The 27,106-nt window shown below is 40.6% G+C and overlaps 1 protein-coding gene across 19 annotated transcripts in view; it reads left to right on the top strand.

The window, feature by feature from the left end:
- Positions 1–27,106, top strand: part of neb (nebulin) — a 70,477-nt gene that overhangs the window by 1,338 nt on the left and 42,033 nt on the right. For 15 of the 19 annotated variants that reach the window (XM_023337389.1, XM_023337393.1, XM_023337396.1 and 12 more), the window contains exons 4-66: positions 2,409–2,459; positions 4,047–4,154; positions 4,252–4,359; positions 4,492–4,596; positions 4,695–4,799; positions 4,911–5,015; positions 5,590–5,694; positions 6,372–6,476; positions 6,561–6,668; positions 7,644–7,760; positions 8,036–8,137; positions 8,217–8,324; positions 8,437–8,541; positions 8,649–8,747; positions 11,260–11,364; positions 11,458–11,565; positions 11,653–11,766; positions 11,862–12,059; positions 12,165–12,272; positions 12,366–12,464; positions 12,562–12,666; positions 13,691–13,798; positions 13,904–14,215; positions 14,318–14,524; positions 14,626–14,730; positions 14,819–14,926; positions 15,013–15,324; positions 15,432–15,638; positions 15,733–15,837; positions 15,991–16,098; positions 16,252–16,563; positions 16,645–16,851; positions 16,955–17,059; positions 17,150–17,257; positions 17,361–17,672; positions 17,790–17,996; positions 18,113–18,217; positions 18,312–18,419; positions 18,517–18,828; positions 18,910–19,116; positions 19,214–19,318; positions 19,444–19,551; positions 19,646–19,957; positions 20,049–20,252; positions 20,696–20,800; positions 20,909–21,016; positions 21,152–21,463; positions 21,543–21,746; positions 21,860–21,964; positions 22,094–22,201; positions 22,287–22,598; positions 22,719–22,922; positions 23,046–23,150; positions 23,240–23,347; positions 23,485–23,796; positions 23,880–24,083; positions 24,173–24,277; positions 24,915–25,022; positions 25,123–25,434; positions 25,519–25,722; positions 25,812–25,916; positions 25,991–26,098; positions 26,192–26,503. In XM_023337389.1, coding sequence (XP_023193157.1) covers positions 2,409–2,459; positions 4,047–4,154; positions 4,252–4,359; positions 4,492–4,596; positions 4,695–4,799; positions 4,911–5,015; positions 5,590–5,694; positions 6,372–6,476; positions 6,561–6,668; positions 7,644–7,760; positions 8,036–8,137; positions 8,217–8,324; positions 8,437–8,541; positions 8,649–8,747; positions 11,260–11,364; positions 11,458–11,565; positions 11,653–11,766; positions 11,862–12,059; positions 12,165–12,272; positions 12,366–12,464; positions 12,562–12,666; positions 13,691–13,798; positions 13,904–14,215; positions 14,318–14,524; positions 14,626–14,730; positions 14,819–14,926; positions 15,013–15,324; positions 15,432–15,638; positions 15,733–15,837; positions 15,991–16,098; positions 16,252–16,563; positions 16,645–16,851; positions 16,955–17,059; positions 17,150–17,257; positions 17,361–17,672; positions 17,790–17,996; positions 18,113–18,217; positions 18,312–18,419; positions 18,517–18,828; positions 18,910–19,116; positions 19,214–19,318; positions 19,444–19,551; positions 19,646–19,957; positions 20,049–20,252; positions 20,696–20,800; positions 20,909–21,016; positions 21,152–21,463; positions 21,543–21,746; positions 21,860–21,964; positions 22,094–22,201; positions 22,287–22,598; positions 22,719–22,922; positions 23,046–23,150; positions 23,240–23,347; positions 23,485–23,796; positions 23,880–24,083; positions 24,173–24,277; positions 24,915–25,022; positions 25,123–25,434; positions 25,519–25,722; positions 25,812–25,916; positions 25,991–26,098; positions 26,192–26,503 — 9,993 coding nt within the window. The remainder of the gene's footprint in view (positions 1–2,408; positions 2,460–4,046; positions 4,155–4,251; positions 4,360–4,491; positions 4,597–4,694; positions 4,800–4,910; positions 5,016–5,589; positions 5,695–6,371; positions 6,477–6,560; positions 6,669–7,643; positions 7,761–8,035; positions 8,138–8,216; positions 8,325–8,436; positions 8,542–8,648; positions 8,748–11,259; positions 11,365–11,457; positions 11,566–11,652; positions 11,767–11,861; positions 12,060–12,164; positions 12,273–12,365; positions 12,465–12,561; positions 12,667–13,690; positions 13,799–13,903; positions 14,216–14,317; positions 14,525–14,625; positions 14,731–14,818; positions 14,927–15,012; positions 15,325–15,431; positions 15,639–15,732; positions 15,838–15,990; positions 16,099–16,251; positions 16,564–16,644; positions 16,852–16,954; positions 17,060–17,149; positions 17,258–17,360; positions 17,673–17,789; positions 17,997–18,112; positions 18,218–18,311; positions 18,420–18,516; positions 18,829–18,909; positions 19,117–19,213; positions 19,319–19,443; positions 19,552–19,645; positions 19,958–20,048; positions 20,253–20,695; positions 20,801–20,908; positions 21,017–21,151; positions 21,464–21,542; positions 21,747–21,859; positions 21,965–22,093; positions 22,202–22,286; positions 22,599–22,718; positions 22,923–23,045; positions 23,151–23,239; positions 23,348–23,484; positions 23,797–23,879; positions 24,084–24,172; positions 24,278–24,914; positions 25,023–25,122; positions 25,435–25,518; positions 25,723–25,811; positions 25,917–25,990; positions 26,099–26,191; positions 26,504–27,106) is intronic. The other 4 variants (XM_023337388.1, XM_023337404.1, XM_023337405.1 and 1 more) reach the window with 4 other exon arrangements.

Here is a 27,106-nt window from a genome sequence, read left to right as displayed (position 1 = left end):
GCGCTTTTCATGTGTATCATGTGTCGATACCTGCTGCCATGCAGTTTCTTTTTTAAACAGACAACAGTTTTGGAGCATTAAAATCTTAAATGAAACTTAGTTCTTTGCTAAATTGTGGATATTTTGCCTGCACAACCTTAGCAACAACCAGCAATAGCCGTAGATTTTAAATACATGTATACTTATGCATTTAAATCTGTAAATAAGGAAAGGTACTTTTTTTTTTTTTTCAAAATTACTTGTTTAAATGTGAATTAGTGTGCTTTCTCCAGGTTATGTGAATGAGGCATGTACCTACAAACAGTTCAGGATGTGTTATATCCCATCAGTGCATCATTTAGTGTTGTGTTTGTTGTCTCTGTGACAGTGGTTGATGGAAGAGTGAAAGCAGAAGGCTAACAATTAATCCTGAATTTCCGATGGAAACGGGGTTATAGTTAGCCTTGTATTCTACATCCACAGTACTGCTGATATCTTATAGGGGAGCCCAAACGACCGGGAACAAAATGCATCCGAGTATTCATTCAGTCGTTTGACTCCCATATAACATATCAAGAAACGGATTTGCCATCCTTCACTGCAAAGATGGCAAATCATTTGGGAGGTGGGACACACGGACAGGTGCAAAATCGATACGCTCTGATTTCACTAGTACTTTCATCTATACTGCGGAGAAAAGTTGCAGGACGTAGGACGGCTGTTGTCTAATCTACAGAATGGGGAGAAACATGGTGCTACGTATGATGAAAAATACGTAGCTTACTATAGAAACTGCAGAGTAACATTTCATTTTTATTTTTTCAAATAAATTGCCTGGGTTATTGTTAACTTTTTTTTTCCATAATAAGTGCTAACAATCAATTTATGTCTTAGTTTTCTCAGTCATTTGTTTTTTTTAAATTCTATTTTCTTTATTACTTAAAAGTGTCATTAAATTGCTTTGACCTGGGGAGGAAAAAATGGAGCGCAGAGATCTCTGAGTGGCATTTAGACAAATTTAGAAGTTGAGGAGATGCAGACGGAAAGGGAGAGAGAGCGAGGGCAGGAAAACGAGACGAGCTATCGATCGCGCTCCAGTACGCTTCTTCAACATGTTAACTTTACCGTTGTGAAAGATTGCTTAGGAGGGATGGACACACTGAAGGGGGGAAAAGAAGTTGGATTCATCCATACCTAAGGTTCTCCCCTGTCTGATAGATTTGGATATTTAAGCCTCTTACAAATGTTGATTAAAATGATTGAGATGTTCTTTCTCTCAGCTCTGGTCGTCCAATCCAACTTATGGTAAATGTGAAGGATTTCGTTGAAGATAAAATCATAAGCGCAGTCATAAAACAGGAAAATAAGGATAAAAACTTCAAAATTAATGAAGCTATTTTGGTCTGTAAATTAAATCATGTTATTAATTTGTACTAAGTTTAGGGTGAAGGGGCTTCGCGTTCATAACACAATGTCTGTCTTTAACATAGCCAGTGTCTGAGGAGGAAAGTTGTGTGTTTTACACATCTGGCCAAGGATTTTCTTTATTTCTTAAATATTTTACAATTTGTCTAATTTCTAATAAAGAGCATCGTTTATACAGATGATTGTTTTTACAGGAAACACTCTGGAGTTTCTAGAAAACTAAAATCATCATTTAAAAATATATTCTTTTAAAAGAATGCCAGATTTTTAAAGGCCTAGTCCCCCCTTTAAGCTTAAGTTTTTTGTTGCTGTCATATTTACCATCAAAAGCAACAATTTGTCGCATCAAACCAACTTCGTGCAAAGGCTTTACCTGCAGCTAAGCTAATTTAATTGAAAATGAGTTGGATGTTATTCATTTTTTTTAAAGCACTCAAATGAACTGCAGTATGAGCTCCAATGTAAATGTGTGGAAAAATAAATATATTTTTTACCCTGTAATTTGGAACAAGCAGGCTGCCGCTGCTGTAGCAACCGGCCAACAAAGGCAACAGGGAGTGAAATAAATAGAAATGGAAATATTCTCATCTGGTGTTTCTAAATTTATTTCAGGGATCAAAGACTGGGAGCAGTGCGGCTTAAATGGCACAGACAATATTAAAGCATTTAATCCTCTGCTTAATGGAGCAGTCAGGTCGACTGCTGTCACAGTGACATCATAGTTTATTTGCAGCTTGGAAGAGGAGAGGGGGGGGGGTTTACTCGTCTGTAGCATTTCCAGGATAAGAATCTCTGCTATTCCCCTGCAGATATCTCCTCCAGGGCATTCAAGAAAAAAAAAGAAATAATAATAACATTCGTGGCAGTCGCTGTTTTAACACCAGAGCTGTGGGAAAAATCAACCTCAATCCATACAAAGTGATCTGCTGTTTCTCCCGTTACTTGTTTTGGTGAGGTTCCTTTGAATCCAAAAGTCTGTCCTTCATTTGTAATATGTTGAGCAGATCACAACAACAACAACGACGTACACTGAGCAGCACACTAAGTCCTCTCAGGTAAAACTCCTCCTCCCAAGGTGCAACAGCTCAAGCAGGGCAGGAAAAGCTTGTCTGCATGCCTGAATGGAAAGAACCAGGTCAAATTCTGTCCAGCGTGTGTTATTTAACCTTGTATGTTGCTTGTAAAAATGATTTGCATCATTGGATACTACTTTTATTTATTTATTTTAATTTTTTTATCGTTTATGGGTTTCGGTTACTTTTTAGATAAATGCAGAAAATGTGCACACGCAGGACACTCTTTAATTTATTGGCATCTCTTGTAAAACCTCAAAATCAATTCAATGTTTAATGCTTCGGCATAACCGCAAACATTAAATACTTACAAATCCAGCCTTTAAATTTAATTCATTCATTCAGTAGTGTTGTTTACTATACAAAATCAAACGTTGCCTCAGTTATTCATAACCCGCGCCGCTTCCTTTAAATTGATTTAAACTGAAGCATTTCTCACATAATTTAGACTTTTTTTAATTATTTTTTTATTTTGATCAAAAGGCATTCGGTTATGATTTCCTCTTTTCCCGTGAATGTGATTTATCACAGTGCTACTCTACAAAATAGGAAAGACAATCAAACACAGCAATCAAATCAGACATCAGACATTTGTGTCAACCTGTTAGCGACAGAAAATGGCTACTTACCTCATCTTGGCCTTTTCTTTATAACGACTAGCACTGAGTAAAAAGGCTTGGGTTCACATCTCCACTTCCCAACAACATGGAGGGCGGCTTATGTTGTTTTGCTTCACACTACAACCAGCAGAATAGGAAACTCCCACAGACCTAGTGTTGTACTTTACACTGAAATGCTATGAAAGGTAAAGATGGACAAATATGAAGAGGAAGTAGTTACCATGAAACAAGGCGAGGCCCCGTTACGTGACAAAAAAACAGATCTGATCTTATTTTTTTCAAAACTCGTATGTGTAGAAATTAATCCTTTTGCTTTTATTTTTGTCTTTTTAATCAAACTGTTATACTTTTGCGATTACTTCCTGACGACTCATCGCATGCTCCTTGTCTCCGTTTCAAGCCAAACCATTAACAGGCAATACATAACGGATGCTAGTAGGGAGTTTATTTTTTGAGACTTGCTGCATTTTGGATAAATCAAAAGACACAAAATGTCTCTACGGTTTTGCAAACTCCTATCAAGCCTCGCGCTACTCATACTCACATCCTAAAGGAATGTTTTGTGTTCTCTTAACACTCGCTATGTCTTCAACCTGCATGATTTTCTTCCATACTGATTAAAATAACACGGACGGGCATCCATGTTGAAATAACTGATTCTAAATGACGTCTTTGTGAGAATTTCTTTTCTTTTTTTGTGTGTGAAGGTAAGTAAATAGGGCAATGGCTAAACTAACAAGCTAGCACAGCTTGTTAGCTTGGAAGGACGCTGGCCTCACCTCGCCCGGGTGGATTCCTCCATCAGTTTATCTCCACCTTTTGCTTCATTTCATTTTGAAAGAGCTCTTTCATTTCCCCGGCAGCTCTATTTGCGATGATAAGCAAACCTGTGCCCACCTGCATGGTGAATAAATGAAAACATAAGTGTTTTCGCTCTTTCCGTGTACAGTCTGGCTTGCCCACCAGGAAAGTCAGAAGGAAGGCTAAGGTCGACACTTCCAAGTTTATGACTCCGTATCTGGCCCACAGCCAGAAGATGCTGGATCAATACAGCAACGTAAGGAGCTCGTGACTTTTACCTTTTTGTTTATGATGTATTTATATTGGTATTTTGTTTTTCCAAACTGGACAATTTCATTCTGTCTCCTCGGCAGAATAAATACCGCCAAGCTTATGACCTGTCCAGAGGGGAGCCTCCCGCTTTCACCCCTGACACCCCTGAACTGATTCGTATCCGGAAGGCCCAGGAGCAGCTTAGTGAGGTATCACTAGTCGCTGTCGCACTCTAAAGTGCAGAAAGTTGGATTGCTGTTGGAACAAAAAAATTGCTGTTTTGGATTTCTAAAAAAATGAAATATCCACCGAAATAAGTCACGAAAGCCTGTTGCTGACAGGTGAAATACCGCATGGAGGGAAACAAGGCTCGAACAACCAGCTTGTACGGCGGTGACGCCAGAGACGTGGTCCACGTCAAGCATGTGTCAGATCTGATCAGCAAGGTGAGCAACCTCAACCTTATGTCGGCGTGTAGACACTTTGAAACAGATCAGCAGGATATCAAATGTTGGTATTGACAACACTGATGATGTCGCTTTAGGTTCTGTACAGACAGAAGTGGGATGAGACGAAGGACAAGTACCTGCTGCCTCCCGACGCTCCTGAGTTGGTTCTGGCTGTGAAGAACGCTGCTAACTATAGCAAGGTAAATTCAACCAGGAATTCAAGAGTTACAATTTGCTTGTATGTTTTATATATATATATATATATAGTTTCGCTATTTTTGAAATAAGAAAAAATGACTTTTTGTTTCCAGAAACTTTACACAGAAGTCTGGGACGAGGAGAAGACCATGTACTACCCTTACAGCGACAGCCCTGAGTTGCGCAGGGTAGCTAAGGCTCAGGAGGTCCTCAGTGATGTAAGCCGAATTAGGTTGAATTATCAAACCTCAGGGAATAAATTAAGTTAAAATACAAAAGCTGCGACTAAAAAATAATTACAATATCAATTTGACCTCGTCTTACCCGGATGTTCCCATCAGTTGTCCTTGGGGAAGCGACTGAACCCCGACTTACGTCTGACTGATTGGGTGAATGTACACCGTGCTGTCCAATAGGTTTCTATTTTATCTCTCTAACTTTAAGAAGTTAGAACAGAGCACAGTATGGATATAATATGATGTAAAATTTTACATGGAGACTACATGGAAGTTTTTAATGTTTTAATATAAACATTTGGAACATTTAAATTAATGTACCGAAAATTCCTCAAACACAAACATTTTAAATTTCATCAACATAGCATGTTTTTTTGTTTTCGCTTAGCATTTATGTACAAATGAAAAGTATTACAAATATGATTTTTTTCTTCTTCCGCCACGGCTCAAATTGATCATCTTTCTCTATCATTTTCCTTTGTTTCATCATTTGAGAAACACTGAACTTGAATCATTCCTTTAAATGAAACCTCTCTTTATGAATTTCCTCCCGCAGATCATATATAAGAAGGGACACGATGAGCGCAAAGCCAAGTACACGTCCTTGCCTGATCCTCCCGAGGTGGAACTGGCCAAGAGAGTCGCCCATCAGCGCAGTGACGTAAGCAGAACGCCGTCCAATCACGTTCTACGATTAAGGAAACGACGATAAAGGCAGGAGTGCCAATGAATTATTCCCGTCGTTCATCTCAAGTTCAACTATGCCTGTGCATGTATTAACCCGACGGAAAGAATATATTTACAGTGTGTGAATAACACATTTAAGGAGACAGCATAAGGCTTTCTGTACAATATGATGACTGTTTTATTCCCATGTAGCGCTCTAATGAGTTCACACATTAAGGAAAGTTACATTTACCACACCAGATGTGGAAATAAAATCTCTCTATTTGTGTAGACGTTAATATGTGTGACATTAATTGATACCTGATACCTAAGTCAACACTAATCACTGGTGAGATTATTATTTTTCTTTCAATTCGGCATTATGTGCAAGACTTGTACGACTACAAAACTGAATAAAATCGTCCGTAGTTATGTGCCTTTATAGAAACATGGTCCAACCCTGAGCTGCTGCTAGGAATAACCAGCACCTGCTCTTTAGCGTTACTGTCCTCACTGAGCAGGAAGGGACAGGCTAACAATAGCTTCAGAAATTCTTCTGATTCCTCCTGTTTTCATTAAGCACATCAACGGGTCACGACACCATTATAGATCTATTATTGTTACTCTAGAGCAACAATCTATATTAACTCTGATTCCTTGTTCCCTCAACAGCTTAAATATAAGGAAGACTACAATAAAAACGTTAGGGGTCAGTGGTGTGAGACGCCTTACTTTGACGTCGCCATCGCCAGGATGGCAATGGATAATCTCAGCGACGTGAGTGCTGTGATGAATGTTATTATTTCTGTGTGTGTGTTTTTGTTCCCCTGTGTCTTATTGTTGTGCAACTTCATTTTCCAGAGAAAATACACTCAAGAGTTTGAGAATATCAAAGACCAAATCTACTTCATGCAAACAGACACACCTGTGTACGACGCATGCAAGAAGGCGCGCATTGCTGCCAGTGAGGTAAGCTCAGAGGAAGGCGTCTGGTTGGTTTTCTGTCTTTTTGGAAAGACTTGACAGTGAGTTGAGCTCTCTGTCAGAGCGCTGCGTGGGTCAACCGAGTCCAACCTGGTGCAGAAACTCTCACAAGCCGAATCGCTGCAGTTACAGCCTTGGCACAGGACCAACATTGGAATTGTTTTCAGCTTTTGAGAGCTGAGTAAGCGGCTCTCTGCTTGTTCACTCATGTTGCATATCGTCAACAATGTGGCTTCACTATAACAGAATATTTACACCAATTTTAAAACAAGATCTAACAGAAAAGCAGCAATTATCTTTAATGTTAGTTACTAATAAAACACATTAATTAGTTGTCACAATCATGGTATCTGATGATTTTATGTTATTTCTTTTTTAAATCTTGGACATTGACCTGATCAAAAACAAGAAAATAAAAATCCAGTAAATTTAGTAGAATAGTATTATATTGTTTGTTGTGCTGTTTTTAATACGGTAGCACAGTAATATGGTTTTATCTGATTAGTCATGCTGTCTGCTCTGGTAGGGTTTGCAGTTGGCCGCTCGACAGCGATGGAGCTCACAGCTTGACAACAGTGATAATTGGCTCCATTTTAGTTTCCACTCTATGACTGTGGAAATGTTTTCAGGGAGCTGAATTTATCTTTCTTTTAAACGAGGTAAAAGGGTTCCGCTTTCAATCCGGATCATCAGCAGTGCCAAGCAATATGTGGGGGAGGGGCTGGGACTTTGCTCAACGCCGACCAGAGAAAACTCAAATCACTCTGACACTTCTCATCAGAACAACTTTACCCTGACAGAATGGAAAGAAGGATATTTTATATGCTTTTTAAAACTTGTCTGTGCCTTAGCTAGTTTCAACAGGCGACTGTTTCACTGGTCAGCACTGTCAGCAGCGCAAGTGACCCTCATTAGCGTGTTTGTCTGTTTTCTCTCACATGTATCTGTTCCTACTTTTAGGTCCAATACAAGAAAGAGTTTGAAAAGACAAAAGCCCAGTGCGACTACAACACACTCCCCGCCACAGAGAATCCGCTCCTGAGACAGCTCAGATACGCTGGCACCATCCTTAGTGATGTGGGTCCTGTTCAGTTTTTCATTTGCTTGTTGGAAATGTAGTCCGATGTTTGTTTCCTTTTGTGTTTAAAATGCAAACATGTTGCAAAGTTATGATATTCAGTTATTTTCTCTTATTAGTCACTGAAACAACCAGGTTGTTTATTTTCTAACCAGTTTCTGAATCATATTAACTTATTTTTTAATTATTTATGTTGCCATTTTATATATACATTTAATTTCTGCTCAATATTTAACGCCGTTTTTATCTTCTTTTTCTTGTTTTTTTTTAACAGAAAGTATATAAGGCCAGCTATGAGAAATCCAGGGGTTTCAGCATCAACTACTGCGACACACCAAAATTTCAGATGGACTCGGTGCTTAAAAAGTTCTCTGATGTAAGAACCTGGTAGTTTTTGAAATGCACATTCCTCTTTTTCTCTTTAATACACTAATCTCACTGCTGTAATATTTTAGATACGTTACAAAGAGAAGTATGACAAAGAGGTAAAGGGACATTATGTCGGCAGCTATGAAGACCTCTACATGGTTCACTGCCAGAAAGTTGAGGAATTTAAGAATGAGGTACGTGTGTGAGCCGAGTGTTTCGCGCTCAAAATCATTACGTTGAGGTAAGAATTATTATTTTTTGTTTCATTCAAAGCAACAATTTCTAATTGCGTCTTTTTCCCCTCAGCAATTATATAAAGCTGAATATGAGGACATAAAAACGAGATGCTTCTTCCCTCAAACTATTACACCTGAGTATGAGGCTACGAAGAAGCTTCAGAAGTGCAGTGATGTAAGTAGTTTTCTCCAGTGAAGCACATCCAAGCTGTCATTAACATTCCTTTCCGTCTATATCTATAGCTGTACGCATGACACGTTTTCTTCTCCGGTGGTTTTCAGACAACTTACCGGCAACATCCCGACAAAGTGAAGTTTACACAAGTGGTGGATTCGCCAGTCCTCGTCCAAGCCAGCATCAACGCCAAGCAGCTAAGTGACGTATGTGGCATTTGAAACCATTTCAGTTTGACTTATATCAAAACGGAGATATACGTTTTTAGTGAGGCATTTGCACAACGTAACATTTTAAGTCATTTTTTTAAAACCACAAATGGGTGAATCGTCATGATGTATTTTCTCTCATGCATAGTGGTCACTACAGTGGACAGCTTTCTAAAAGCCATTTTCTTGTGCTTCCTGTGGATTTTTATGTTATAAATGCACACAGACCACTGAAGTGGACACTAATGCATCATAAAATATGCCATCAACTACTGGCCATCAGCTGCAAATGCAAGAAATTATTTTTGTTAAATACAATATGGCCGACAGACAAAAAAGCAGGAGAACCGACCCGGTCCCTCCTTCTACTGTAGACGACACTTGCAAGTAAAAAAAATATTGTGACATCAGATAACCCCTAAGGAACAATACTACTGATGTGTTTTTCAAATAACAACTTTGTATGTGGACAAAATTACAATTGATCACATAAAAATAAAAAATAAATTATTTTTACAAAAAAATTTTCCTACCTTTTTTTATGCCTTAAGAAAAAAAATTTTTAAAATGGAAAAAAAAATTCTGACACAAAGGATCATAATTCATGCATGAAAGGGTTAAAAAACCAGGTTAAAATTGATGAATAAAGGTTCAAATATTTCCGTACAACCCGATTAATATTTGGTTAAATTCCCTTGGGAAGTTCTTGTGGTCATTAACAAGCTTCTATCGTTACTAACCAGATGTCTGACCCCATTTTATCTGGCTGGTTTCTAGCATAAGCCTCTCTATGAAGCATAGTTCAAGTTTTAACCATCTAGTTATTGATTTGAAGTGAAGCTACAGAATTTCCTTCTTATGATCTACCCACTTTGGGTGAGGCACCAGTACAAACCCTCATTCTTCACAGTGACCATTTTCTTTGGCATTCAAAGTGATTGTTTACGTCAGACATATTTCTTTAAATTGCAACCAAATATTTGCATCATTGTTTCATTTAGCTATAGAACGTTCCCATAGAAGCCGTTTTGTCTATGTTGACAACTGCAAATTTCAGTCAAGTGTGAAAATGCTGACTTTGTTACCCCACCCTGCTCAGTTAAAACAACTTGAGGCTATGAGTAAAAGCTGGAAGCCACAAAACCAGCTAATCAAAACGAGAGGTCGACATCCATCTTTGTAAGCGACATCCAATCTAATATAAATATTTATATGAGCCTACATCGCATGTGGCAAACTCAAGGGCCGGGGGCCAAATCTGGTCCTCTGTAGCTTTTTTATGTGGCCCTCCAGACTCCAAATTACATCAGTAAGCCTCTCCAGTTTTTCACAAATCTGCAAAATTCACACAAAATCAACAGATCGACGCTTTTTGTCTTTTGATTTTACTGCAAATTTTCTCAAAATTGGTCAAAAAGCCTGAGTTTAAGTGACTGCTGCCTTTATCAGCCTTACTTGATGTCAAGTGATAGTCTGTAATTGATATGGCAATTAATAAAAAGTCACATTTAACCTCATACATTAGCGCAAATGTGACAAATTCCAAACAAGCATTTCTAAATTAGCATAATAAAATCTGTAATTTTGATTTAAAAAAAAAAACAACATTAAACATTAACAAAATCCTGCAGGAATAACTATTTATTGATATTTTAACATTTTAATTTGTTTTATCAATATATTCTGGCGTAACCGGCCCTTTTAAGTAAATACGCGAAAAAAACAAAAAAACTTGTGCATCTACCTTCTGTTTATATTACATATTAAGGGACCGACTATTTCAGATGGATCAACAAAGTTTCAAAATTAACAAGACATTAATAGACATAATAATTATATTTAAACTTCCATCAGACCTGAACAGTGTTGAGATCTCTTCACATACAGGTCCATCTCAATAAATTTGAATATTATTTAAAAGTTCACTTATTTATGTCACTCAATTTACCAAGTGAAACACATTACTTAGATTACAATAATGTTTAAAATGTTACATTAGACCAGTAAAGAGAAAAATACAGAGATTTGGGCTTAATCAAAGGTATGTTCATTAGCTGCCCACAGGTTATTTTCAAAACGTACATTTAATCTGACAAACGAGCCTTATTGAGATGAATATTCTAATTTACTGAGATGCACCTGCAAGGTGGTTTAAAAACCTTTATTTACTGTTTAATTAGTGACCAAACGGTTTCAAGTCATCTGCTAGGGCCTCAGATCAAACTCTCCTGCTGAAGCGGATCGCTGTTAACTGTGTCCAATCATCCGTGTAGCCCAGATGTCTTTCTATGGGTTCCATGGAAACTGGAGAGCCATTTCTCTGCAGTATAAATAGAAACAAGCATTCACTTGGCCCAGAATAAAATCTGTCATCAGATAGGGCCCTGGCAAGAAGGAAAGAGTCAGAGAAGCAGTAGTCAACGTACTGCTGCCCTCCACTGACGGGAAACCGTAGGACACTTTGTGGAAGCAGAACAGAGGGTTTTAATTCGATGCTTTTCTCTCGCAGTTGAACTACAAGGAAAAGTTTGAGAAAACAAAGTTCAAGTATAGCCTCCCCCCGGACTATCCCTTCTTCATCCAGTCCAGAGTCAACGCCTACAACCTGAGCGAGGTGAGTAAAATTCAAATCGATCTCTAAAATTGAGTCGCTTTCTAAACCGATGGAGTGTTCGGATTCGTGAGTGGCTGCGTATTGTCGTTGCAGAGCTGCTATAAGTACGACTGGGAGAAAACCAAAGCAAAGAAGTTTGAAATCAAGGGCGACGCCATCCCGATCCTGGCTGCCCGTGCTCACACAAACATTGCCAGCGACGTAAGTGCCTGCCCTCATAAATGTCTGCCTTGTTGTTTTCAGTTTTATTTATCATTTTATTGCCGCACTTCTGCTTTATCCCTGCAGGTTAAGTACAAAAAGGAGTACGAAAAGAACAGGGGACACATGGTTGGAGCCCTCAGCATTAATGACGACCCCAAGATCTTGCACTCTGTTCATGTTGCCAAAATCCAAAGTGACGTGAGTTGTTAGGGTCAAATCAATAAAATAGAGTTTATTATTGGTGAGAAATGGAAAACAAATACTCAAACCAAATCTCACCGATTTATCCGCAGCGGGAATATAAGAAGAACTATGAAAAAATCAAGACCAAGTACCATACACCACTTGATATGATATCAGTCACCCTGGCCAAGAAGTCCCAGGCAATCGCCAGCATGTCGGGCTACAGGAAGATCAACCCCAACTACTTCCTGCCTCACGACAGCGTGCTGCTGGACCTGGCCAAGAAAGCCAACGTCATCCAGAGTGACGTAAGCAGACAAGATTTTACAAGATAGTTCATATTTTGTTTATGTTCCAATGTGAAGATGTTTATTTTTACTGACATCCTTATTTCTTCTTACTTTTCACCAAAGAATGAGTATAAAGCTGAGTACAACAGCTATGTCAAAGGAACCCCTTGGGTCCCATATGGCTCCATGGATGTAGAAAAGGCAAAGAAAGCTGCTGAGATTCTCAACGAGGTACGTGTGAGAAGCAGTGTTCCTGCTAAAACAATCATATCTGATACCGTTTGGTTTAATTTCTTTATTTTACACCTACTTTTGTCCTTTTAGAGAAAATACAGACAGTCCCCAGACACGATTCCATTCACAGCTATAGACGACCATCCCATAATGCTGCAGGCTAAAGTCAACCAGCTTCAGAGGAGTGACGTGAGTCCACCGTCCAGAAAACTCTGAATTATTTTTGACTCTTTTCAGCATATTTCTTTATGTTTATGTGTGTTCTTATGGCCTTTTATCCACACAGCTGTTCTACAAGAGAGGTCTTGAGAAAATCCATCAAAAGTACTCTTTGCCTCCTGATGCTCCAGAGTTCCTCCAAGCCAAGTGTAATGCCTACAACATCAGCAAGGTAGCGCAATACATCCATCCATCTATACATGTCTATACTGGCTTGGCACTGTAGGGCTACAGGGGGAGCTGAAGCCTTTCTCCAGCGGCCATTGTGCAAAGGTACACAAGGTGCCAGTCCCTTGTAGGGTAACCGAGAGATGGACAACCACGCACACTTTTCCAAAAGATATACTCTCCTCCCACAGTCCAAAAACTGTGGAAGGAAGCCGGAGTACCCACAAAGAATCGACACATGCTCAGCAGAGAACATTCAAACGCCATGCAGTGAGATCCCAGGCTGGGATTTAAACCCAGCACCTTCTTGCTGCAAGGCAACAGGGCCAAGAACTGCTCCACTATCCAGGCTGCATACAAAACTCTTATACTTTAAAGGCTTTAAAATTAAATAACAAAATATTTAATTGTTAATCTTTTTCATACTGAGCTGTAAAGTCTAACATTACCTATGGAATAAGTTTCAGAGTATATTGTAAAATCAATCACATTCCTTTGAGATATTATCTGTCATATTTAAATCATATGGACAATCTTTCTATTTTCTTATGCTAAATCATTATTATAGCTGCAGCAGGTAACTTTTATTTTTTTTTTTAAGTTTTTTTTTTTTTTTTTACATATTCTTTAAAATTGTCCTGACAGATAATCTATAAAAAATCAAGCTACTCACCCTCCTCCCTGTGGTCCTACTGCCATCTGCAGAAATACACAAATCCTGGTCAGAAACAACCAGTCAGAGCCAGGAGGAAGGTCTTAGCGCTGTCAATCATGCTTATGTACGCACATAATGAGAGTTTTAACACATATGTGGAAAAATATATATATCTTTGTATAAGTTATCTATCATCTTATCTTATTGTCTTTTAGTTCAGCTTCACCATCCAGAGCAGTGTTTGTCATAGTTTGGGGAGCCAGTAGAGTTAAAATACATGTATCCTAATACATAACTCCAAAAAAGTTATTATTTGTTGTGTAACAGTGTATAATTGCTTTTGTCAGTATTAATTTGAATGTTATTATTTCAGAACTACTACAAGTATGCCTGGGAAGAGCTGATCGCCAAAGGTTATGACCTGAAGCCCGATGCGATCCCAGTTGTTGCTGCCAAAGCAGCCAGACACGCTGTCAGCAACGTAAGTCTTCCAAAGTGGGATTTCATACACCGTACACTTAATGGGCTGACTTTTTGTGCTGCATCACGCAACTTCCCACAATCCAGCTTATGCTTGTACACCCAGGTCCAGTACAAAAAGGCCTACGAGAAGGCCAGAGGCCACCATGTTGGCTTCCGCAGCCTCCAGGATGATCCGCTCCTGGTTCACTACATGCAAGTTGCTAAGATACAGAGCGACAAGCTTTACAAGAAGGACTACCACAAGGCCAAGCTGAAGTACCACACTCCAGTGGACATGTTGAGCGTGGCCCATGCTAAGCACGCCACAGCCGTGCAGACATTTACCGGCTACAAGCAGCACCATCACAATTACTTCCTTCTGCCTGACGCAATGAATCTTCAGCTCGCTCGCACCATGAACTATAACGTCAGTGATGTAAGTTCCAGTTGTTTCTTTCGGGAATATTTGCAATACAGCATCTACTGAAATGTTACTCTTTACCACTCTCACAATTCTCTGCTTTGTCATATTTGGCAGAACTACTATAAAATGGATTATGAGACTTCGGTGAAAGGAATTGGCTGGGTTCCAATTGGTTCGCTGGATGTAGAGAAGGCAAAGGCGGCAGCAGCGGCTTTAGATGAGAGAAAGTACAGGCAGCACCCTTCCACAGTCAAATTCACCAGCGTTACAGACTCCATGAACATGGAGCTGGCCAAAGCAAATGCCAAGATCATGAATGTGGTGAGGAGCGGGAAATTGTAACTCGTCGTTTTACTCTGTGACTTTTTTGTTGTTTTTTGTAAGATGAACATAAACCAAACTCTTCATTCACAACACTGCAGAAAGATTATAAAGCCAGTGGAGAGAAGTTCATGCACACTTACCATCTCCCAGCTGATACCCCTGAACTGATGCAAGCCAGGTACAATGCTGTTAACATCAGCCAGGTCAGTGTCACCACTTTTCAGTCAATACAACATACAGAAATGAAAGCGTTGCCATGTTTGCAATGTTCTGAGTTGTGCTTTTGTGTAGAACTGTTACACCTACGCACATCGCCAAGATATCCTCAAGGGACATCACGTGAAGGAAGATGCTATTCCCGTTTTAGCTGCCAAATCTTCAAGAGACATTGCCAGTAATGTAAGCTTCTCATTACGCTCACGTTTAACTGCTGAGGCCTTCAGTGTTAAAGTGATGTTACTAATAAATACTGTGCTTTTCTGCAGTACAAATATAAGCTAGCTTACGAGAAGGCCAGAGGCCACCATGTTGGCTTCCGCAGCCTCCAGGACGACCCTCTGCTGGTGCATTACATGCAAGTGGCAAAATTGCAGAGCGACAAGAACTACAAGAAGGACTACCACAAGGCCAAGCTGAAGTACCACACCCCAGTGGACATGCTGAGTGTGGTCCAAGCCAAGCAGGCCTCTGCCGTTCAGACCATGACTGGATACAGGAAGGTCCCACACAGCTTCCTCCTGCTGCCTGACAACATGCACCTGCATCTGTGCCGCAACATGATGGAGATTCAGAGTGACGTATGTTTTCATCGGTGTAACATCACGCAGGGATTATAGCATAGTATGTCACATATTATGCTCCTATGTGTTATGTTTTTGTTTCTTTTCCTTTTTTAAATCCACAGAATGTCTACAAATCAGAATACAACAACTACTTCAAAGGTATCGGCTGGGTGCCAGTCGGTTCTTTGGATGTTGAGAAAGCCAAGGCAGCCAAAGCTGCACTGGATGACAGAGGCTACCGGCAGCATCCCAGCTCCTTCAAGCACACCAGCAAGACCGATGACATGAACATGTCTCTGTCTTTGGCCAACTCGAAGCAAATGGACAAAGTAGGAACCATTTGTTGATCATTGCAGTTCTTCTAAAACATGAACAAAATAATGTTTTTCTTTTAACAAAATATATCAATTTTCTTCCATGTAGATTGCATACAAAGCATCTGGTGAAAAATTCATGCACACCTATCATCTGCCAGCCGACAGCCCAGAGTTCCTCCAGGCTAAATTCAACGCCCAAACCGTCAGCAAGGTTAGAGCAAAAGATTTTATTTACAGGGTTCCTATGTCCTGTTGAAAAGGGATTTGTTTTATATTTTCTTCATAGTTGGAAAATGCAAAAAATGTATTCATTCATTCATCTGTACGTCCATTTGTTTTTTATGGTAACTGTTGATTTCCACAGAGACTCTACAAGCAACAATGGGTGCAAGATATTGCCAAGGGATACGACATGAAGCCTGACGCTATTCCCATTCTCCATGCCAAGCATGGCAGACATATTGCCAGCAATGTACGTATTTTCTGTAGTAAATTATCATATCACAACAGCAATTGGATTCTTTTAAAATGCATTCACAACACTGTGCATGTCACTTTTTTAAAATATATATATGTATATATATATTTAGGTCCAGTACAATCCAGCTTATGCTTGTACACCCAGGTCCAGTACAAAAAGGCTTACGAGAAGGCCAGAGGCCACCATGTTGGCTTCCGCAGCCTCCAGGATGACCCCCTCCTGGTTCACTACATGGAGGTTGCTAGGATACAGAGCGACAAGAACTACAAGAAGGACTACCACAAGGCCAAGCTGAAGTACCACACCCCGGTGGACATGCTGAGTGTGGTCCAAGCCAAGCAGGCCTCTGCTGTTCAGACCATGACTGGATACAGGAAGATTCCTCACAGCCACCTGCTTCTGCCCGACAACATGCACTTGCAGCTGTGCAGACATATGAATGTCCTGTCCAGTGATGTTAGTATCATCTTTATTTTATTTTTTTTGGTGAGATGTACAGTTTTAAATTTCAAAACAGATGAGTCTCGTTGTTTTTAGGTTAATTACAAATCTGAATGGAACGAATTCATCAGAGGCATCGGATGGGTACCGATTGGGTCCCTTGGAGTTGAAACGGCTAAAGTTGGGGGTGAGATCCAGAGCGACAGGAAGTATAGACAGCATCCGTCTAACTTTAAATTCAGCAAGCTGATGGACTCCATGGACTTGGCCCTGGCTACTGCCAACAATCAGATCATGAACAAGGTACAGCTTAACTAAAACTTGTGCGGCAAAGTATGAACGGGAAGCTTTTTCCAAAATGTTTCTTTTATTCCTGTGTTTTTTTTTTACTTTTTTAAATCTTCAGAAAGCGTACACCTCTGCTTGGGATAAAGATAAACTAACCATACACATCATGCCAGACTCTCCTGAAATTGTCCTGGCCAAGGCAAACGCTCAGACCATGAGCAATGTAAGCCATTCATTTACACAACAAATCGATATGTGCTAGATGAGTTACTGCTTTTTGTAAACAACTTTATGTTAATGTCTTTTTCTCTAGAAACTGTACAAAGCCGGCGTTGTGGAGATGGCCAATAAGGGCTACAATCTCAAAGCTGATGCAATTCCAATTTTGGCTGCCAAGTCTGGTACCACCATTGCCAGCAATGTAAGATTGACGCAAACTAGTGAACCAAGTCAGAAATTAGTTGTTGGTTTTTTTTTTTACAAACGTTCGTATGTTATAAACAAATCTCTATCCAATCTCACAGTACAAGTACAAATTGGCTTACGAGAAGGCCAGAGGCCACCATGTTGGCTGCCGCAGCATCCAGGACGATCCGCTCCTGGTTCACTACATGCAAGTTGCTAGGATACAGAGCGACAGGAACTACAAGAAGGACTACCACATGTCCAAGCTGAAGTACCACACTCCAGTGGACATGTGTAGTGTGGTTCAGGCCAAGCAGGCCTCTGCTGCTCAGACATTGATCGGGTACAGACAGATCCAGCACACCAACGCTCTCCTTCCCGACGCCATGAGCCTGGAACTCGCTCGCAACATGAACTTCAATTCGAGCGACGTGAGTTTTCAGTCCAAACACGCTTACCGTGTTGGTTTTGCATTTGTTTATTAAAGAAAATAGCACAAGAAACAGGATTTAAGCCCTTGTTTCCTGACAAGTTGTGTTTGTTTGCAGTGGAACTACAAGGCTGAATGGAACAACTACTTTAGAGGTATCGGATGGGTCCCCATTGGTTCACTTTCAGTCGAAACGGCTAAAGTTGGCGGCGATATCCTAAGTGAGAAGAAGTACAGACAGCATCCGTCCAACTTCAAGTTTAAGAAATTAATGGATTCCATGGACGTGGCTCTGGCTACGGCCAACAACCAGATCATGAACAAGGTGTCACTTTTTTTTTTTTACCTCTACTCCGACGTGCAAGCCAGAAAAAAAAATTTTGTATCATACTTTTCTCAATAGCAATTATTTATGAGTGTTTTTTATGTCTTTGTTTGCAGAAAGCATACACTGAAACATGGGAAAAAGACAAACTGAAAGTTCATGTCATGCCAGATTCTCCAGAAATTGTCCTGGCAAAAGCTAACGCCCTCACCATGAGCAATGTAGGAGAATTCACTATTTGACAATAACAATGTATTTTTTATGTATTTTACCTGAACACATTGTTTTTCTGCACACTGAATTGTGTATTTACAGAAATTGTACAAAGCCGGAGTGGTGGAGATGGCAAATAAAGGCTACAACCTCAAAGCTGATGCCATTGCCATCGTGGCTGCCAAGTCTGGTACCACCATTGCCAGTAATGTAAGCTGTCAAAATATTCCTCTATAACACCAAAATGCATATGTATATATCTCTGTGGGGGCTGTGTGAATAAGAAAGTGTGTTTTCACCATCACAGTACAAGTACAAGTTGGCTTACGAGAAGGCCAGAGGCCACCATGTTGGCTGCCGCAGCATCCAGGACGATCCACTCCTGGTTCACTACATGCAAGTTGCTAGGATACAGAGCGACAGGAACTACAAAAAGGACTACCACAAGTCCAAGCTGAAGTACCACACTCCAGTGGACATGTGTAGTGTGGTTCAGGCCAAGCAGGCTTCCGCTGCTCAGACATTGATCGGGTACAGACAGATCCAGCACACCAACGCTCTCCTTCCCGACGCCATGAGCCTGGAGCTCGCTCGCAACATGCAGTTTATTGCCAGTGATGTATGAAGATAGTCATTCATAATCAATTGTGTTGTATGTTCTGGTTGTACGACTGATTCTTCTGCGTTTGTTTAACTCCAGAATGAGTACAAGAAGGAGTATGAGAGCTACTTTAAGGGAATCGGATGGGTTCCTATCGGGTCACTTGATGTCGAGAAAGCCAAAACAGCGGGACAGGTTTTCAGTGAAAAGCAATACAGGAAGCATCCCAGCAACTTTAAATTCACTAAAGATATGCACTCTATGGACCTGGTTCTGGCCACTGCCAACAACCAAATCATGGATAAGGTACTTGTTAAAACTTTTCATAAATTCAACAACCTTGCAAATTCCTATGGCAGCAAATTCCTTTTCCTAAAATTGATTTTTTTCCCACCTGTTTTAGAAATCCTACACAAGCGCTTGGGATACAGACAAAACTACCATCCATATCATGCCGGATGCAATGGACGTTGTTCTAGCCAAGGAGAACAAGAAAAACTACAGTGAGGTATAAACCTAATTTACAACACTTCTTATCCTATCTTTTGTTATAAGCAATAGATGCGATCTGACCAGAAATACAAATAAAAATACATTAAACTGTCAGTGCAATTGTTCATTCTCGCTTTGCAGAAACTGTACAAACTGGACAACGAGCTGGCCAAGAAGAAGGGCCATAACCTTCGTGCTGATGCCATTGCAATTCAGGCTGCCAAAGCCTCGACTGTTATTGCAAGTGATGTAAGTGTTTGTGTTTTTATGTTATGTGTCTTGTTTTGTTCCATCACTAGAGTTTAGAAACTAAAGCGAGAATCTCCATCTGTTCCCGGCGCAGTACAAGTACAAGACCGGATACCGTAAGCAGGTCGGTCACCACATCGGTGCCCGCTGCATCCAGGACGACCCTCTGCTCATGCTGGCTCTGAACTCAGCCAAGATCGCCAGTGACGCTCTGTACAAGAAGGACTTCAACAAGTCCAAGACCAAGTTCAACCTGCCTGTGGACATGCTGGCCTTTGAGCTGGCCAAGAAGAACCAGATTCAGGTCAACCATGCCAATTATATCACACGTCTGCACAACTGGACTTGTCTGCCGGATGCAAATGATGTGGTCCAGGCCAGGCACGCGTATGACATACAGAGCGATGTAAGTATGAATACTTGCATTTTCTTTTCTTTTTTTCTTTTAACATGATTGATGACACTGTACCATAACATAACTTTTGTTTTTTTCTCAGAATGTCTACAAGGAGGATTTGAAGATGTTGCAGGGTGTCGGCTGGGTGCCGATAGGTTCACTGGATGTTGAAAAGGCTAAAATTGCTGCTCAGATCCTGAGTGAACAGAAATATCGCCAGCACCCGAGCAACTTCAAATTCAAGTGCACTACTGAGGACATGCCAATGGCGCTGGCTAAGGCTAATGCTCAAATCATTAACAAGGTATGAAGTAACACATTTTGCCTGCACTTCTTTGAACCACCATAGGGGGGATAGATAACAGCATCCGCTGGAAAGAAATAGTGAGAATAATATTTAAAATGAATAGGAAGCCTTTTCTTTGCAGCAAATGAAAGCAAAATAGTTTATTCTTAATGTAACATTTTAATGTGATAAGTGTAATGAGTTCATCTGCCTCAGAAGAAAATTTCTTTAACTTAAAATAATGCATGTGTCATCTGCGTAAAAGCAAACATTTTGACGGAATTTCAAGTCTTTTCACATCAAATAGTTTTTTATTTATTTATTTTACTTTTGCTTGAGCAACAACTGAATTGAGTTTAGCTAGTTCTGCTATTCTGCAGAGTTTTAACTTGAATATGAAGTCAATTCTTTTTTGAAATGCAGCTTTTTGTCCGTTTTAAATAAATCTAAAAACTTTACAGAAAGCTTACACTGAAGCCTGGGACAAAGACAAGACCACCATCCATGTCATGCCTGATGCCATGGACATTCTTCTAGCCAAAGCAAACAAAGTCATCTACAGCGAGGTGAGTCATCTTAAGCAATCAAAACATTATGCTCTAAATTTTGAAGTACTTGCTTTTTATATTTTAAAAAAAGATACCTAAAGATATCTTCGTTGTTTGTTTCTGCAGAAATCATACAAGCAGGCAAACGAAGAGGCAAAGAAGAAAGGATATGACCTCCGAAATGACGCCATTTCCATTATTGCAGCAAAAGCCTCCAGGGATATTGCAAGTGATGTAAGATAATTTAATTATCATTCATTACCAGCTTTTTGATACCGGTTGGAACGGCTTTCCACAAGCCTTTCAATATTAGTAACACATTTTTTTTCTATTTTTTTCAATCTACAATGTTTTGTTCTTCATTTGTAGTACAAGTACAAGACCGGATACCGTAAGCAGGTCGGTCACCACATCGGTGCCCGCTGCATCCAGGACGACCCTCTGCTCATGCTGGCTCTGAACTCAGCCAAGATCGCCAGTGACGCTCTGTACAAGAAGGACTTCAACAAGTCCAAGACCAAGTTCAACCTGCCTGCGGACATGCTGACACTTGAGCTGGCCAAGAAATGCCAGGTCCAGGTCAACGACTTCAACTACAGGACTCACCTGCACCAGTGGACTTGTCTTCCAGACTCCAACGACGTGGTCCAGGCCAGGCTTGCATATGACCTACAGAGTGACGTGAGTACTACTTCTACTTAATTTGCATAGACAGACAGACTAAGTGAAGTATTTAAACGCCACTTCTTTTTATTGTCAGAATGTCTACAAGGAGGATTTGAAGATGTTGCAGGGTGTCGGCTGGGTGCCGATAGGTTCACTGGATGTTGAAAAGGCTAAAGTTGCTGCTCGGATCCTGAGTGAACAGAAATATCGCCAGCACCCGAGCAACTTCAAATTCAAGTGCACTACTGAGGACATGCCAATGGCGCTGGCTAAGGCTAATGCTCAGATCATGAACAAGGTGCGTTGTCATCAAGTTTTTGAGACAAGACAAACAGCTCATCATTTCATCAAAGTGTCTGTCCTCTGTCATTGCAATATAACTTCCCCTCTCATATTTCCTCAAACCTTCAGAAAGCATACAGTGAAGCCTGGGACAATGAGAAGACAAAGATCCACATCATGCCAGATGCCATGGACGTCCTTCTTGCTAAAGCAAACAGTTATCATTACAGCTTGGTAAGTATGATTGAATTACTGAATGAACTTCAATCTAATGATCAAATGGTTCTGATTTAAAATGATAAAGGTTTGATTAATACAAGTTGGTCAAATTAATTTCAATTGAATATGTTTGGATCATTTTAGAAAAATTACAAACAAGATAATGAAGATGCTAAGAAGAAGGGCTACAACTTGCGTGCCGATGCCATATCCATCATCGCAGCCAAGACATCCAGGGGCATTGCCAGTGATGTAAGCTGCCATAATTATTTACGATATACTGCTCCGAATGTGTCATCTTATATGTTAGTAATTTTTTTGTTCTCCTTTCCACTAGTACAAGTACAAGACCGGATACCGTAAGCAGGTCGGCCACCACATCGGTGCCCGCTGCGTCCAGGATGACCCTCTGCTCGTGCTGGCTCTGAACTCAGCCAAGATCGCCAGTGACGCTCTGTACAAGAAGGACTTCAACAAGTCCAAGACCAAGTTCAACCTGCCAGCGGACATGCTGAACCTTGAACTGGCCAAGAAATGCCAGATCCAAGTCAACGACTTCAACTACAGGACTCACCTGCACCAGTGGACTTGTCTTCCAGACTCCAACGACGTGGTCCAGGCCAGGCTTGCATATGACCTACAGAGTGATGTGAGTAAGAGTCTCCATTTCTTCTGCGGTGGATAATTTTGTTTTAAATTCATACCTGTTTTGTTTATTATAGAAGTGACTGCTTAATATCTGATTTCTGTTTGTTTGTTTTTTGTCCAGGCTGTGTATAAGGAGGATCTGAGATTGATGCAGGGTATTGGATGGGTGCCGATAGGTTCCCTGGATGTTGAGAAGGTGAAGAAAGCTAATGAGATTCTAAGTGAAAGGGGCTATCGTCAACACCCGAGCACGTTCAGATTCAAGAGCACTACTGAGGATATGCCCCTGGCACTAGCAAAAGCCAATGCTCAAGTTATGAACAAGGTAAGAAACAAAACTATTCTCTTTAGCTATTGATGAAAAAAAATCACATAAAAAATGCTTCCGTGTTATGCAAAATTTACTTGTTTGTTGATCTTTCATGATCGTCGGTTTCTGTGATCACAGAAAGCTTACGTCGAAGCCTGGGAGAATGAAAAGACAAAGATCCACGTCATGCCTGACGCTATGGACGTTCTTTTGGCCAAAGCAAACAATGTCATCTACAGTGTGGTATGTTCAAGCTAAACAGACAGTGTGAACAAGTTCTGGCTTTACGTTTGCGTTGTAAAAACATCTCACTTTTCTGGATATGTTCACAGAAAAAATACAAACAGGCGAATGAAGATTCCAAAAAGAAAGGCTACGACCTGCGCGGTGATGCCATTTCCATTCTTGCAGCCAAAGCATCCAGAGACATTGCCAGCGATGTAAGTTACTCTTAAACGACAAGTATTTGGAAAATAGATAATTTTTTTAATGAAAACTTCTTGTTAAAGATTATATTGCTTTACCCAGGTTCCTGGGTTTAATTGGTAACTATGACGCTGTTTCTCTTTTTGTCTAGTACAAGTACAAGACCGGATACCGTAAGCAGGTCGGTCACCACATCGGTGCCCGCTGCGTCCAGGATGACCCTCTGCTCGTGCTGGCTCTGAACTCAGCCAAGATCGCCAGTGACGCTCTGTACAAGAAGGACTTCAACAAGTCCAAGACCAAGTTCAACCTGCCTGTGGACATGCTGAACCTTGAACTGGCCAAGAAATGCCAGATCCAGGTCAACGACTTCAACTACAGGACTCACCTGCACCAGTGGACTTGTCTTCCAGACTCCAACGACGTGGTCCAGGCCAGACTTGCATACGACCTGCAGAGTGATGTATGTGGTACTTGTAATTTCCTCGTTCATGTATCTTGTTTCCTTACGCAAATTCTGTAAACTCTGCCTGATGTGCTTTCCAGGCCGTCTACAAAGCCGACCTGAAGTGGCTCCAGGGTATGGGCTGGGTTCCCATTGGTTCGCTGGATGTGGAGAAAGCCAAGAAAGCTGCAGAGGTTTTGAATGACAGGAAGTATCGTCAGCACCCCAGCACGGTCAAATTCACCAGTCCCATCGATGCTATGAACATTGTACTGGCAAAGAACAATGCGATGACAATGAACAAGGTAAACCTGACCTTCATGTGGATTTGTACGACCATTTATGACCTCATTGTTGCTCACAGAGATGCTAATGTTGTGTGCTATGTTGCTAGCGCCTCTACACTGAGGCATGGGAGAATGAAAAGACCAAGCTGCACATCAACCCTGACACTCCTGAGATTGTGCTCTCTCAACAAAATGCCATCAACATGAGCAAGGTTAGTATAATCTCTTTTACAAATAATTAAAAAAAAAAATGCAAATCTTACCTTGAATTCTATAAATATTTGCAAAACTGTTTCTTTCTTGCTCCTTTGAAAATCAATTTTGTCTTTGCTGTAATTTCTAATCACGTCTCTTCCAGTTGTGTTTACCAATTCAGTTTACATCGTCTTGAGATACTAAATAAACAATACAGCATGTAGTTTAGTGACACGAGTAAAAGGAACATCAATATTTATAGAAATATATATAACAAAACTCATACAAAACCACATATGAGTGTATATGTAGTAAATAAAATAAACAGAAGGGGTGATTTAATGTCATATATTAAATAATTTCTTAACAAATGTATTTATTAGTGTTCCCCTTATTGCTCACATATTACTTTTAACTGCTGCCAAACACTGTTAAGCTGGATCTCATATTATGTTTCTGCTCTCAAAGCAAACAGATCCAACCAAATCAGAGTAATAATCAGAGTTTATTTAGTTGTCCTATCCTGTTTAGAGAAACAGCGTGGTGAGTCTGGTTACCTTGTTATGTAAGGCTATATTTGTTCAACAAGTGGTTGTCATTGAATTTAGTTTTTAAAATCACTTGAAATTACAATTTTTGCCTGTTTTTCTACAGAAACTGTACAAACAAGGCTTTGAGGAAACCATCAGAAAAGGCTACTTCCTTCCTCCAGATGCAGTTTCTGTCAAGGCTGCTAAGACCTCCAGGGACATCGTCAGTGATGTAAGTCCCACACACTGTAGTGTCCATTTAGTCGACTAATTCTCAAATAAAACGTAAGCGACGGTGGTATGATAAACATTTTTCCCTCTGCTTCCATCAGTACAAGTACAAGACCGGATACCGTAAGCAGGTCGGTCACCACATCGGTGCCCGCTGCGTCCAGGACGACCCTCTGCTCATGCTGGCTCTGAACTCAGCCAAGATCGCCAGTGACGCTCTGTACAAGAAGGACTTCAACAAGTCCAAGACCAAGTTCAACCTGCCAGCGGACATGCTGACACTTGAGCTGGCCAAGAAATGCCAGGTCCAGGTCAACGACTTCAACTACAGGACTCACCTGCACCAGTGGACTTGTCTTCCAGACTCCAACGACGTGGTCCAGGCCAGGAAGGCCTACGACCTCCAGAGTGACGTGAGCACCCATGTCACGTGTTCAGTTTATTATGTCGTCCAACTGTTTTCACGTGCTTTCTAAGACTCAAACTGTCTTGTTCAGGCTGTGTACAAAGCTGACATGGATGAAGTGATCGGTGTAGGATGGGTGCCGATCGGTTCTCTGGATGTGGTGAAAGCCAAGAACGCTTCAAAGATTCTCAGCGACCTTCTCTACAGGCAGAAACCGGACAAATTTAAATACAAAACCGATATGACTGCCATGCCCCTGGTCTTAGCCAAAACAAATGCAGAGATCATCAATAAGGTAACGATGCACATCTTTTGTATTTTGGTTATTCTGATGATGTTCTTGGGAGCATCTTGACTTAATTTTCTGTGTTCTTTTCCCCACAGAAAAACTACATTGCTGCATGGGAAGCAGACAAATTAAAAACCCACATGATCCCAGACCTTCCTGAAATCCTGCTTTCCAGATCTAACGCTTACAACATCAGCAATGTAAGTCTGACCTACGTACACCTAATGCAGCTTCGCTTAGTCCTGTTGCAATTTACATGCTCTTTCTTTTTCAGAAAAATTACAGAGAAGGTGTCGAGAAAATGTTCAGAAAGGGCTACCACATGATGCCTGACGCTGTTTCTGTTGTTGCCGCTAAACACGGAAGAGAAATCATCAGCGATGTATGTCACATATCATTCTTTAATTTCTCCTTGACGCGTGGTTTTGCTTAAAATAACCTTTAATTTTATTTATTTATTTTTGTCTCTTTAAAGTATAAATACAAGACAGGATACCGCAAGCAGGTCGGTCACCACATCGGAGCGCTCAGTTGTCAGGACGACCCTCTCATCGTGCTGGCTCTGAACTCAGCCAAGATCGCCAGCGACGTTCTGTACAAGAAGGACTTCAACAAGTCCAAGACCAAGTTCCACCTCCCCGTAGACATGCTGAATCTGGAGCTGGCCAAGAAATGCCAGGTCCAGGTCAACGACTTCAACTACAGGACTCACCTGCACAACTGGACTTGTCTGCCGGACTCCAACGACGTGGTCCAGGCCAGGAAGGCCTACGACTTACAGAGCGACGTGAGTTCAGAAACCCACTTATGGTCCAGCGTCTTGCAGAATATGGTTATTTTGATACTTTGTCACGTTTCAACCACAAATTTAAATGTATGCTTGATCATTTTACTTAATATGCACCCACCTTTAAAATTTCAGTGTAAATACATTCATTTTAAGTTAGTAATCTGTATTACCAACTTAGAAAATGTTATTTGACGGGGTGTGCATAACACTGACATGATTCCGTCATAAACATGAAGGAGTCTTCATGAATGATTATGACTGTTGTCATGAAGCGTCAATATTTATTCAATCGTTATTGAAAGTCCATTAAAAGTGTAAACGTTGCATTATTTTGTAAATAATGACACTTTTAATGGACTTTCAATGCAACTTTTAGAGCAACTTTGGATTAAAAGTGTCATTATTTACCGAATGGCGCTTCATGACAACAGTTATAAACATTCACAAAGACTCCTTCGTGTTCGTGACGGGTGTCATGTCACATTTATGACAGCGTCACATCAGTCTTATGCACACTCCTTCAAATAAAGTGTTACCGAAAATTTGGTCCCAGGAATCACCGAAGCAGCTTATTATTTCATCCTTACAGAACTAACAGCC

Source organism: Xiphophorus maculatus, chromosome 7 (assembly GCF_002775205.1).
Source record: "Xiphophorus maculatus strain JP 163 A chromosome 7, X_maculatus-5.0-male, whole genome shotgun sequence".
Classification (NCBI taxonomy): Eukaryota; Metazoa; Chordata; class Actinopteri; order Cyprinodontiformes; family Poeciliidae; genus Xiphophorus; species Xiphophorus maculatus.
The sequence above is the reverse complement of the archived record's forward strand: the minus strand, read 5'-3'. Positions and strand labels throughout refer to the sequence as shown.